The 12818-nt window shown below is 40.1% G+C and overlaps 2 protein-coding genes across 3 annotated transcripts in view; both read right to left on the bottom strand.

Moving 5' to 3' along the window:
• LOC116058479 (E3 ubiquitin-protein ligase TRIM39-like) overlaps positions 1-4626 on the bottom strand; it is a 30865-nt gene extending 26239 nt beyond the window's left edge. The window contains exon 1 of the mRNA XM_036000137.1: positions 4525-4626. The gene's annotated coding sequence lies outside the window, so the exon portion shown is untranslated. The remainder of the gene's footprint in view (positions 1-4524) is intronic.
• The window catches only part of LOC116058467 (E3 ubiquitin-protein ligase TRIM21-like), a 16151-nt gene continuing 4169 nt past the window's right edge, over positions 837-12818 (bottom strand). Inside the window, exon 2 of one of the 2 annotated variants that reach the window (XM_036000139.1) lies at positions 837-2567. In XM_036000139.1, the coding sequence (XP_035856032.1) occupies positions 880-2565 (1686 nt within the window). In that variant the 5' untranslated portion in view covers positions 2566-2567 and the 3' untranslated portion in view covers positions 837-879. Of the gene's footprint in view, positions 2568-9044; positions 12163-12818 lie in introns of those variants that run through there. The other variant, XM_036000140.1, reaches the window with a different exon arrangement.

Raw genomic sequence — 12818 nt, 5'->3', positions numbered from 1 at the left:
TTTGATTCTTTTGTTAATAGTAGTTTGTTTACTTCAAAATAAACACTTTATTGGCATTTTAACCTGTTTGGTCTCCCCTCTTTTGTCACATGCATTGAGCCGGTTTGTGACACTGATTTATTCTTTTCTTATGCCTGGCACTAATACTGAAAGTTAAACTTTATTCTCGACATTATGAATGTTTTTGAAATGCCAAAAAAAATAAAGGTCATCCTCAACTGAAATACAACTTGTATGTAAACCAGCTTAACTGTATAGTGTTTGGTGCTCAAGTCACTGCTTACAGATTTACAGATTTCTTTGACTCATAAACCATCTTACAGAATTCATGACATAAATAAAAAATGGCCAAAGTGACCAGTAATTATAAAACACTTTTCACACAAGATAGAAACATCCATTAACTTTTTCTACCTGGTATAACAACAACACATACTATGTTCTGTAGACATTATGGGATGTAATAGGTCTTACTCTTAAAAAAAGCTTCATGACACATTGAAATATTCAGTCATATGTTTTCTGTGGTTGCACATCAAATACAAATAAATATGTATCTGATTACATAACACATTAATTTGATGCATCATGACACACGTTATGTGGAGGATATCTATTTAAACATCTGTTAAACCCACAGACATTTATTATAACTTCCAGAAGAAATCAGTTTCTAAAGACACCAAATATGTCAAGATGAAGTTTGATTAAATTTGCAAAGAATTGCTGCACATTTAACCATATGATACTAAATGGAATAAAATGTAAATCAGTCACCAGAGGGAACAGATTCAGTAGAGAATAAAATGTAAAATATATGAATATATACCTTTGTACCCTTGATTAAAAATAAATCAATACCTGAAATGAGATCAGTGATTAGTTTACTCTGACAGGAGAGATGATCAGAGGGGCAGAGTTTTTACCACCTTCATTATTACCAGTATGGAAGAATGGGAAGAGTTTCTCAGTGAAGGAGCAGCCAGTAAAGGAGTAGATAAGAGCTGCAGCATCTACGTCATAAAAGGAGACCAGACCCTCCTCATAATCCACAAACACCCCCACCTTCTGAGGCCGAGACTTAAGAGAGAGACGGACACCAAGTTCATCAAGAGTACTGAAAAGGAAAAGGACTGAAGGGACAGCAGAAGCTTTGTACTCATTTCCATTTCTCAACCATATCGTCCAGTAACCATCCTCATGGCTCAGTGTGAGGTCTCCTTTTCTGTTGATCGACTCTCTGGCCACTCCTAAAGTCCATTTAGTTTTTTCTTTAACTTGGACTTCAAAGTACAATCTGCCTGAAGAGAAACTCTGCTTTCCTAAAACACAAGTACGATAAGAAAATCTCTCTGGGTTGTCTGGGAGATTCTTCCTCACATCACCATCATTCACTTGTTTCCCATCATCAGACAGGATGAGTTGAGAATGTGCTGTATCAGGATCAAGAGTCACATCCACGGCATACTGCTGGACCCTCTTCAGCTCAGACTCAGCGAGCCACTTCTTCATCTGTTTAACGAGCGTCTCCTCCAGCTGAGCCACAACTTTCACCACAGTCCCCAAATGTGATGATGGACGGACGCTGACCTCTGTCCAGTCCTTGGTGGGTGGAGGTTGTTGGATGTTTAGGGACTGGACACTCTGGAGAAGATGGAGGTGGTCTTCAGAGCGTAACACCTGCTCCACCTCAGTGCTTCTCTTCATCAGCTCAGAGATTTCCTGTTCCAGCTCTTTGATGAAAGCTTCGGCCTGTTTTTCTGTTGTATTCTGCTTCTCTTTGATCGTGTTGATGAGCTCATTCAGGCCTCTCTCAACAGACTCCATCAGAGAAGTGAAGACCTGAACACCTTCTGCTATCTCTCTGTCTGCATCTTCCTCACTGAGGTCGACTGAGTGTTTGATCTCCTGAATCTTCAGTCGTCTCTTCTGGATCATCTTCTGAATTTCAGCCTCTGTCTTCCGCAGCTCTACCTTCTTTCCTTCATATTCTTCTTTCAGAGGAACAACATCATGCATCTTGTGGTCTAAAACTGTGCAGAGCATGCAGACACATGTCTGGTCGGTCTTACAGAACAGCTCCAGAGGTTTATCGTGCTTTGTACACATCCTGCCTTCCAGGTTCTCCACAGGGTCGATCAGCTGATGTCTTTTCAGACCTGACATGGTCAGATGAGGCTCCAGGTGAGTCTCACAGTAGGAGACCAGACACACCAGGCAGGACTTCAGGGCCTTCAGTTTGGTTCCAGTGCAGACGTCACAGGGAACTTCTCCTGGTTTGGACACTTGTTGCTCTGAGCTGCTGCTGCTGGCTTTCTGTTGAGCTGACTGTCTGAACTGAGCAACCATCTCAGAGATGAAAGTGTTGACTCTCAAATCAGGTCTTGTGGTAAAACCCTCCTTACACATTGGACACAGGTACTGGTCATTAGTATTCCAGTGTTCAGTGATGCAGTTTTTGCAGAAGTTGTGACCACATGGTGTGCTGACAGGATCAGTGAACACATCCAGACAGATGGAGCACAGAAACTGATCTTCAGATTGCAGATAGTTTGCAGCAGCCATATCTACACATGGTGTGAATAAAAAGAAAAACATATTCAAAATCTGTAAACAGACTGATCTTAGCCTACAGCCTACGGTTACTTTAGCAACAAGTAACGTTATCTGTCCAAAACTTTTAATCGCCTTGATACAGAGTTCACTCTCGCCAAACTGGTCTTATAACTTCATGACAGGTCCAAACTGTTCCACTTTACTTTATTACAGTTTAATGTGATGTCAACACATAAAGCTAAACTGTTTCTCTAAGTTTGATAATTGGGCCTGCCATGGCATATTTATGACAGGGTAGCCTAATGCCAAGTTGTCAAAACACAAACATGTTAATTAATGCTAACTTAGCGTTAGAAGTGTCATAATTTACCAAATGACAATTAAAGCTATAGTGCGTAGTCTCCACCACATCCAGGAGGAATTCTAAGTAATGACAACAATTCTGCAAGCGAATGTCGCCGGATGACACCATCCTGAGAAATACAGAGAGAGTTTGGTGGAGCTGAGAGTCTTAATTGGCTTTGTATCAACTCATTTAGTAATGGCTTGAATGTAACGGACATTCATTAATATAAAAAAGTTACGTACTAAAGCTTAAATGACAAACATTATAAAAGACTTCTTCATGTTCATGATAGGTGTCATGTCATTATTATGACAGTGTCATGTCAGTCTTTAACACACCCCTTCAAATGGGTCATGTAACGACATCAAACTATATTGATTCAAACAGAATTTCCTTATCCCATATAATTTTTAAATAAATATCAATATCAATGTAAAAGTTGATATATCGCCCAGTCCTCGATGTTAAAGGGGTAGAAATGGAAACTAAATGTTAAAGCAGCATGCTAATGAATGAAAACCACACATGAAGAGCTGAAGTCTGTCATATGTTCTGTTAGCTTTTGTTCAACCAGCTTTTAGTTCTTGAAATAAAGGCTGTCTTGTTGTTTTGGCCTTGCTAGCAGCATGACACCAAACACTACTATAATGTACAAGAAAGATAACATCATCATGAAACTACAACTTTAAGCTTAACACATCTGATTGGAATGAGTGGAGCACTCTCCTGTAAGTTTTCCCCCACAGGTATCTATCTTCTATTGTCTATCTGGTGAAGTCTCACTAGATTAGGTTTAAATGTGATTAGAGAACTAAGCTTGTCTAATGAAAAGACATTGAACAGACAGAGTCATTAGCTGGAGAGGCCTGAGGGCTCAATGGCAGGAGCATCAGATCTTGACTGTGACAACCCTCCGTTTGCCAGCTGTCATTTTGCCAGATTCTTGACTGAAGTTATTTATGTGGCAGTCCTGCCAAACCCAAACACCACAGACTGTCCCGCCTATCACACCTCAGCTCCACCCAACCCACCTCCAGTAACTGACAGAGACAAACTGCAGGTTTCAACTTGTCCCTTCAGAAACCTCTGGATGTGTTTTTATTCAGTCTATAGTTCAGGATTAATATTATTGATATTTATAATCATGATATTAATATATTTTATCTTGTTGTTGAGGATGTGTGTCCACAAATCTAAACCAAGACAGATTTACACTTTTGATGGGATGAAGTTTGTGACACAAACTTGCCAATCAAAAACAACTGTCTGGCTTCACAAACGGTTCTGAGTAGTTTTGTAGAGTCAGAGAACAAACAACTGATCCAAGTTTCAGAGAATAAAGTATTCAGACTGATGGAGACGTTCTGACACTCCCTCATATCTCAGCAGTGAAGTCAGCGGAGATTAAAATCTAACTTGTTTCCTGGTGATGATTAAATCTGACTCAACTGAACATAAGAAGGCTCATTTTGGCCAAAACGTCACACTTCATGTATTTCTATAAACAGTTTACAATAGTGCTGAAAGAATGTATCACTGCTCTCATCTTAAAGTATATTATGTAGCCCCCAAAATATCACAAATGATAGCCGAGTTTCTTCATCAAAGGTGTGTAATGTTACCTGTCAGGCTGCTCCGCTGTTAAAGTCCCGTTCAGATGAGGTCAAAGAGACGTGGTACCTTCATCAGCAGACACTGACAGATGCTGCTGCTGTCTGTGTTCATCTGACTCATACTAACATCTTTTATCTAGAAGTGTCATGACATGTGAGCAGGACCCAGTCACACCTGTAGTGCTGCCAGTCAGAGCTCTGATTGGACAGTTTTCAGGTTAATTATGTAATGCGGGAGGAACAGTCTTAACTCATAACACCATGTACACACCTCGAGTTTAATTCCAAGAAACCTGAAGTAGGAATGTTGTCTGTCCAGCGTTGACTCGCCTCTTACTGCAGCTCTGTTGTTAGGTTTTGTTTCCTCGTACGTTTTTATTATTTTAGTTACATACAGATTTTTCCCTGGCTTAACATAAGGTGAAGTTGGTACTGTACCTAACTTCTATGTGAGGTTATTTTGAGGGAAACACTGAGCTGTGAGGTGTGAATTTCTTGTTTTTGACTGACCCCGTCGGTACTGGTCATTAGAATGCATACAAAAAACACATTTCTGACTACCTTACCAATGTACTACATAAACAGGTGTGACCTCCAAAGAGTTTAAACTGCAGAAACACTGAAGCCCAAAAACAAGAAGAAACAAAAAAGGTTAATTAACTCATGACAACATGTACAAACCTCGAGTTTGATTCCAAGGAAACTGACGTTGGACTGTTGTCTGTCCAGTGTTGCTCCGCCTCTTCTTTATATAGCGCTTTACATGGTACTCAAAGACACTTTACAGTAAAACCAGCACATATAGCACATTAATAACAGATAAGCAATAAAACCAACACATAAAACAAGCATATTAAAAGCAACTAGAGAATGCAATTTCTGAAGACATTGCGGTGTGAATGATGTATGTTGAAAGGCTGACGCTACACTGGATTGGTGGATTGATTTTTGTAAGAAGGTGAAGTAATGAGAATAGTTGAAAAAGTGGGAATGGGTTTAATTAGCATGAATGTCTTTGAAAAGTTGAATAATACCCAGAATGTTTGAAAAATGTGGAATATAATGATTCAATATTTGTAGTTAATTTTAAGATGATGCTAAATGGGATTGATGGCTTCAATTTGGATGAAGAAGCAGCTAAAGGAGAATGAATGAGTCCGAAAAGTCAGATTAGGGAATCTCAATCAACTGACACAGACACACGTACAAATGCACACACACACACACACACACACACACACACACACACTTTTTTGTACAAAACCGACATGGCAACATTAATATTCTTACATAGCATAACAGTATTGTAATCAAAGATAGACATTTTATAAAACAGGATTAAGAAGGAATTACAAAGAAAGTGCTTTTGGTAATCATTTCTGAACAGAATTATAAAATCAAAGACACACAAACACACACCAATAACTCAACAAATGAATAAACTGCTCTGTGAACTTAAATCCACATTATAAGTTATTCTCACTTTATAATTGCTCCTAAATATGATTCTATAAATCTGTCAAATGCATGCAGACTGACTGAGAGACTGAGACCAAACCTCTTCTTTTAATTCATTTATTAAAGGGATAACCAGGGAATCATCTCATTAATAGACAATAATACAGAAAATACTAAACACACACACACAACACTCCCAAGACATATTACTCCAACACCGACCGACCCCCCCCCCCTAAATAATAATAATAATAATAATAATAATAATAAGATATAGGCCTACACAAGTATATTTTAACCCTCATGTTGTCCTCTGGTCAAATTTGACCCATTTTCAAAGTTCTTTTATAATCTGAAAATATGGGACGTCGAAATAAGCGTCGACAAAACAAAATGAATAAAAAAAAAATACAAAACATTTGGAAAAGCAACAAAAACAACGAAAATGTCAAAAAATTCAGAAAAAGTGACAAAAACGTCAAACTTGCCGAGAACTAAGACACCGCTTGATTACATTAGACTCGAGCGGGGGGCCGGTTGCACGGTTACATTCGGTCTCGTTCAGTAGCCTGGTGCGCGGTCTAGGTAAGGCAAGGCAAGGCAGCTTTAATTGTATAGCGCATTTCAGCAACAGGGCAATTCAAAGTGCTTTACATGAAAACAGATTAAAAAATTAAAAACTAAAATAGGTGAATAAAAGTTACAGTGCAGTATAAGAAATTAAACATTGAAGAGCAGTTAAAACAGTTAAATATATAAAAGCAGATATAAAAGCAGATAAAATAGGAATTTCTCTTTATATGCTTATATAGATTGTCATACAGTGTCATCAATGCAACTTCAGTATAAGAAATGAACAGTTATTTAAAGAAATGCAACATCAAAAAGAAAGGTAGCTCATTTCCTGATTGATTCTACCACCACCACTCCAGTGGAGGCGCTAATGAGCTAGAATACTACACACACAGTAGCAGAAGAATACGAGCTACACACAACGGCACGAATGAGGTAAAAGCAACAAAAAAAAAAACAGGAGTGAGTCGGTTCATTAACGTATGGCACTCGATTCTCCCGGTGAGTCAGGTTAATTAACCGGCTCTTCGGTCAGTTCGTCAACACTACTTCCCCTTTACTAATCCCTTTGACGGAAGTCAGACTGCAGACTGCATCCGTGTCTTAATGTAGCTAGAAGAGGAACAATCACACACACACACACACACACACACACACACACACACACACACAATCTGGCTCACAATCAGTTTAACCCTTGTGTCGTTCTCGGGTCAAATTTGACCCGTTTTCAAAGTTTTTATATAAGAAATATGGGTTTCTTAACAACCAAATTGCCCCAAAATAACATGGATGCGTGCACGTACGTTGTATGGAACCCATACAACATATACATCCATGCATCCATGTTCTTTGCAGGTAAGATTATTGATTACTTCCATTGAATTTTGGTTGTTTTATATAATTTCATGGCATTTGAAAAAAAAAAATGTTTAAATCGTTACAAAACAGCATCCTGACCCAAACTTTGACATAAACCGGTCTGTGATTCACTCAACATCCTCTGATCGTAACTATTATTAGTCAAAATAATTCATAATTTCTGTTTTTTTTTCAAACTCAAAAATTAGGTATAATGTCATTTTATTTTGTCTTTATTAGGTTTATCGACCATGAATTAAAAAAAGTTGAAAAGAGGGACATTTTTTTTGTTTTTTAAAGCGCCAAAAGCATAGAAAAAGCGACACAAATGTCAGAAAAAGTCCCCAAAAAGCACGCATTTTTCAATTTTGACCCAGAATGACAAGTTTACGGACGATGGTGAAGACAACACTTACTAAACACTTGTTAAATCAACATTTACTTACACAGAAATGGGTTTCTCATTCGCAGAAACTCTCTGAAAAGTATTCAGTTTGTGCAGGAAGTTAGAGTTGACCCTGGGTGTGTGTGTGTGTGTGTGTGTGTGTGTGTTCCTGATATTCCGGTTTCTGCTGTTCTTAGACACAGAACCGGTCCGTGTGGATGCTTTGTGTCTGGAGGAAGCACACGTCTTCTAAAACACTACAACAGTCCTACTATTGAAGACGTTTTCAAGGATAAGGTTTTTTTTTAATCACTTGTCCATAGTCCATGTTTACTGGTGGTTATCAAAATAAAAAAGGCCGATAGCTGTGGAGCGTAGATTCGTGCTTAGCGCCAGACGCGCAGTTCTCCGTGCCGTGTGTTAGCAAGCTAAGGCTTGAAAACAGTGTACGTGTTCGTGTAAATGTCACGGGAGACGGCCCCGGGGGACGGCCGCTGGGGACGCGCCACAATAACGGGATGGCGGAGGTTGGGTTTAGGAAAAACACTACAGGGAAAGGACGCCTGACACGCCGGGAGACGGCCGCTGGGGACGCGCCACAATAACGGGACGGTTGTGATTAGGAAGACTACGGGAAACTAAACGCCACACACGGGACGCGATCCCCGCTCAGACATCGTAGCTTCAGCGAGACGTTATCCATGTGACATTTAATGGGGTAGTCTTTTGAATTACATATTTTCACAGTCTTATACTTCAACAGTTTAACAATAAACCAAGACTTTCTTCGGTTGAAAAATGATCTTCTAAATTGACGAACATCATATTTGTAATCCACGACTCAATTCAAACGGGATCAGAAAATAATTATCTCTCCATTGACTCTCGTTCATATTTTTTCGAAAGATAGGTCCCATTGGCCGGAAGTAGAAGGGCGTGACTTCGGCTCTCTATAGATTAAATAACGTGACCATTTCACAAACTGCCGTGAGACTGGGTTGTAATATCAGCCTCACTGTTGGCTGTTCACTCTCCTACAGCCACACTGTATTTAATCACTGCTGGTGGAAACAACATTTCCTCCTGCCACTGCTTCACATTAAAAGCATCCAACAGGTGAAATACACAGGGAGATTTTATTTTGAAGCAGCCACTGGAAACACAATGCATTTATCATGAAATACTATTTATGTGTAAACCAGGCTTTTCTGTTCAGTGTCTGGTGCTTAAGTCACTTCTTACTCAGGCCTTCTGTTCAACAACCGGTTTATTTTACAGTTTTTTTTGTTTTACACATCATACATACAACTCTCAAATATACAGATTTCTATGATTCATAAGCCACGTTACAAGTATTCAGACACTTGCATATGCATACATACACATGCATGGTTACCGTATGTCTCGGATGAATGGTTGGGTCAAACATGTTACTTTCACCCAGGAGTTCGTTCAACTATTTTACTATTTTTTGACTATTTTACAATGACTACTTAACTTAAAGGTGATGTTAATCCAATACACTTTTTGTCAAATTCAGGGAATATCTCCTAATGGTCCCCTAGCTCTTTATTTTCTATGAATGGAGCATGTGAATGTGCCGGCCGGGTGGAGCTTCTGAAGAGGGAGGGGGTGTTGTATTGGTTCGGCAGTTAAGTTCAAATATCAACAATCTTTGTGCAGCATCGCTTACTGCACCTTTAAATCAACTAACCAAAAACCAAAATAAATGGGAGCAAAGTTACAGGATGTAATTCAGAGAAATAAGAATTTAAACAAGTAAGATCCTAAAGGTAAACACAATAAAATAATGTGATAATGATTGTATCCACAGTTGAGTAATTAACAAACTAAAATCAATGTTATTCATTACTACATTGTTGAGTTTAACAGATCATACATACACGTATATTTTCTCTTTAAAAAGCCTTAGAATTAAAAACAAATCCACCGCACAGCAACACAAACTGAACTCCTTCAGTTCATGTTCAAATCCTGAAGCTGTACGACACAATGACACAAATGATAAAGAATGACCCAACATATTCAGATGAAAACACTGTGCATTACCGCTGAACTTATGTTGTATAAGTGACACGAAATCTTTGCTTTTGTGTCTCTAATCCATCGGCGTCCTAGTATTGACTGCTGTGTCAGTACTGTAGTATAAAAACTTTGTCTGGTACATATTTACAATGTAAGGATACGTCTTATTGGCAATGATTCATTGTTATTGCTCAGTTAGTCTCGATATAGGTCTGGCTAAACATGGTTAAACTTGGCTCTTATCAGTGTATCGCCGTGTGTGCTTCGTCCAAAGAAATCCCACCAATCGCTCCCAAAACCAAGAACCAGGCAGGCCTGCCTTGTTGCACAATCCCAATTTGCTTTAAAACATGCCATTTTCAGTGTGTACTGTAGCTTGCTTCCTCGAAGTTTGTTGTTGTTTTCTGAAAAGAAGGGAGTTTGAGGACGGCAACACACAGAGAGCAGAAGAAATCAATTATCCTGGAAATGTACTTCCGTTAATCCAGACTATTGCTTAATTGGTCAGCGAGGCCACAGGGACTCTGCGGACGCAAAAAATTCCACAGATTCTCTGCAGATTTTAAACACAAAACAAAACTCAGAATGTTAACACATCTCGACACCACGAAAGCAGAAAAACAGTCCATTAAATCCAGCAGATTTTAATTCTGGATAACCGTCGAAAACCTCTGCTGATCAGGCAGTTTTATTGACAAGAGAGATGATCAGAGGGGCAGAGTTTTCCCCACCATCATTCCTGCATGGACTGAAGAATGGGAAGAGTTTCTCAGTGAAGGAGCAGCCAGTAAAGGAGTAGATAAGAGCTGCAGCATCTACGTCATAAAAGGAGACCAGACCCTCCTCATAATCCACAAACACCCCCACCTTCTGAGGAGGAGACTTCAGAGAGAGACGGACTGCAGGGACAGCAGCAGCTTTGTACTCATTTTTATTTGTCAACCATATAGTCCAGAAACCATCCTCAGGTGTCATTGTGATTAGTCCTTTCCTGTTGCTCGACTCTCTGGCCACTCCTAAATTCCATTTAGGCTTCCCTTTGACTTGAACTTCAAAATAAAATCTGCCTGAAGAGAAACTCTGCTTTCCTAATACAAAATTATAATGGGAAAATCTCTCTGGGTTGTCTGGGAGATTCTTCTCTACATCAACATGATTCACTTGTTTCCCATCATGAGAGAGGAAGAGTTCAGGATGTGCTGTATCAGGATCAAGAGCTACATCCACTGCATACTGCTGGACCCTCCTCAGCTCGGACTCAACGAGCAGCTTCTTCATCTCTTCACTGAGTGTCTCCTCGAGCTGATTCACAGCTATCCTCACAATCCCCTCAAATGATGGTGGGCGGACGTTGACGTGTGTCCAGTCCTTGGTGGGTGGAGCATCTTTTAAGGACGGGAAACTTTGGAGGAGGTGAACGTGGTCTTCAGAGCGTGAGACCTGCTCCACCTCAGTGCTCCTCTTCATCAGCTCAGAGATTTCCTGTTCCAGCTCTTTGATGAAAGCGTCAGCCTGTTTCTGTGTCCTTTTATGCTTCTCTTCTATCGTTTTGATGACTTCCTTCAGGCCTCTCTCAATAGACTGCTTCAGGGAAGAGAAAACCCGAACACCTTCTGCTACCTCCATGTGGGTTTTTACCTTACTACGCTTCACTGAGAGTTTGATTTCCTGAACCTTCAGTCGTCTCTTCTGGATCATCTGCTGAATTTCAGCGTCTGTCTTCCCCAAATCTGCCTTCTTTTCTTCATATTCCACTTTCAGAGGAACAAACTCATGTGTCTTGTGGTCTAAAGCAGGACAGTGTGTGCAGACACATGTCTGGTCGGTCTTACAGAACAGCTCCAGAGGTTTATTGTGCTTCGTACACATCCTGCCTTCCAGGTTCTTCACAGGGTCGATCAGCTGATGTCTTTTCAGACGTGAAGCTGTCAGATGATGCTCCAGGTGAGTCTCACAGTAGGAGACCAGACACACCAGGCAGGACTTCAGGGCCTTCAGTTTGGTTCCAGTGCAGACGTCACAGGGAACTTCTCCTGGTTTGGACACTTGTTGCTCTGAGCTGCTGCTGGCTTTCTGTTGAGCTGACTGTCTGAACTGAGCGACCATCTCAGAGAACAAAGTGTTGACCCTCAAATCAGGTCTGGTGGTAAAGGCCTCTTTACATAAGGGACACTGGCACCTGTAATTAACATCCCAGCGATCAGTGATGCAGTTCTTGCAGAAGTTGTGTCCACACGGTGTGCTGACAGGATCCGTGAACAAATTCAGACAGATGGAGCACAGAAACTGATCTTCAGACAGCAGACAGCTCACAGCAGCCATATCTACACATTGAGAACAAAAGTAAATGTATTATAAAACATTGTTACACACATATTCATAATTTGCATAAAAAACAGATGTTCCGATACCATTTGTTCCTTCCTGATTCCAATTCTAATACCTGAACTTGCGTATCGGCCGATAACGAGTACTGATCTGATACCATTTTTAACAGTTGTACACTATTAACGCTGTATGGATGTGATATGATTGATATCATTGTTGAATTTTATTTTATTGTGTAGTTTCATAGTATAGGAAAAATGGGAAGACACTGCTAACGTTATGCACAACATTACGTGTGCAGCAAGCATTTCATTTCCAAGTAAAATATCCAAATGTCAGTTTTAGGTCGTTTTATTTCCGGGATTTTTCAGGTTCCACCAGATGTCCCTGATTTGGGCCGGACGTCCGTCCCCTTCCTCTGTCTCTGTGTTGGCGTTCTAACCTCCGGTGGATTTCTGAGGACTATGGTTAACTGCTCCTCAGATCTCTGCAGGGTAAATCCAGACAGCTATCTAGACTATCTGTCCAATCTGAGTTTCTCTCGCATGACTAAAACTACTTTTGAACGTACACATGTTCCACCAAAACAAGTTCCTTCCTGAGACTATTTAGCAGAGGCACTGTGGCTCCGTCCGGAGCTTAGCACCGCCCA

The sequence above is a fragment of the Sander lucioperca genome, chromosome 4 (genome assembly GCF_008315115.2).
Source record: "Sander lucioperca isolate FBNREF2018 chromosome 4, SLUC_FBN_1.2, whole genome shotgun sequence".
Lineage (NCBI taxonomy): Eukaryota > Metazoa > Chordata > Actinopteri > Perciformes > Percidae > Sander > Sander lucioperca.
The sequence above is the reverse complement of the archived record's forward strand: the minus strand, read 5'-3'. Positions and strand labels throughout refer to the sequence as shown.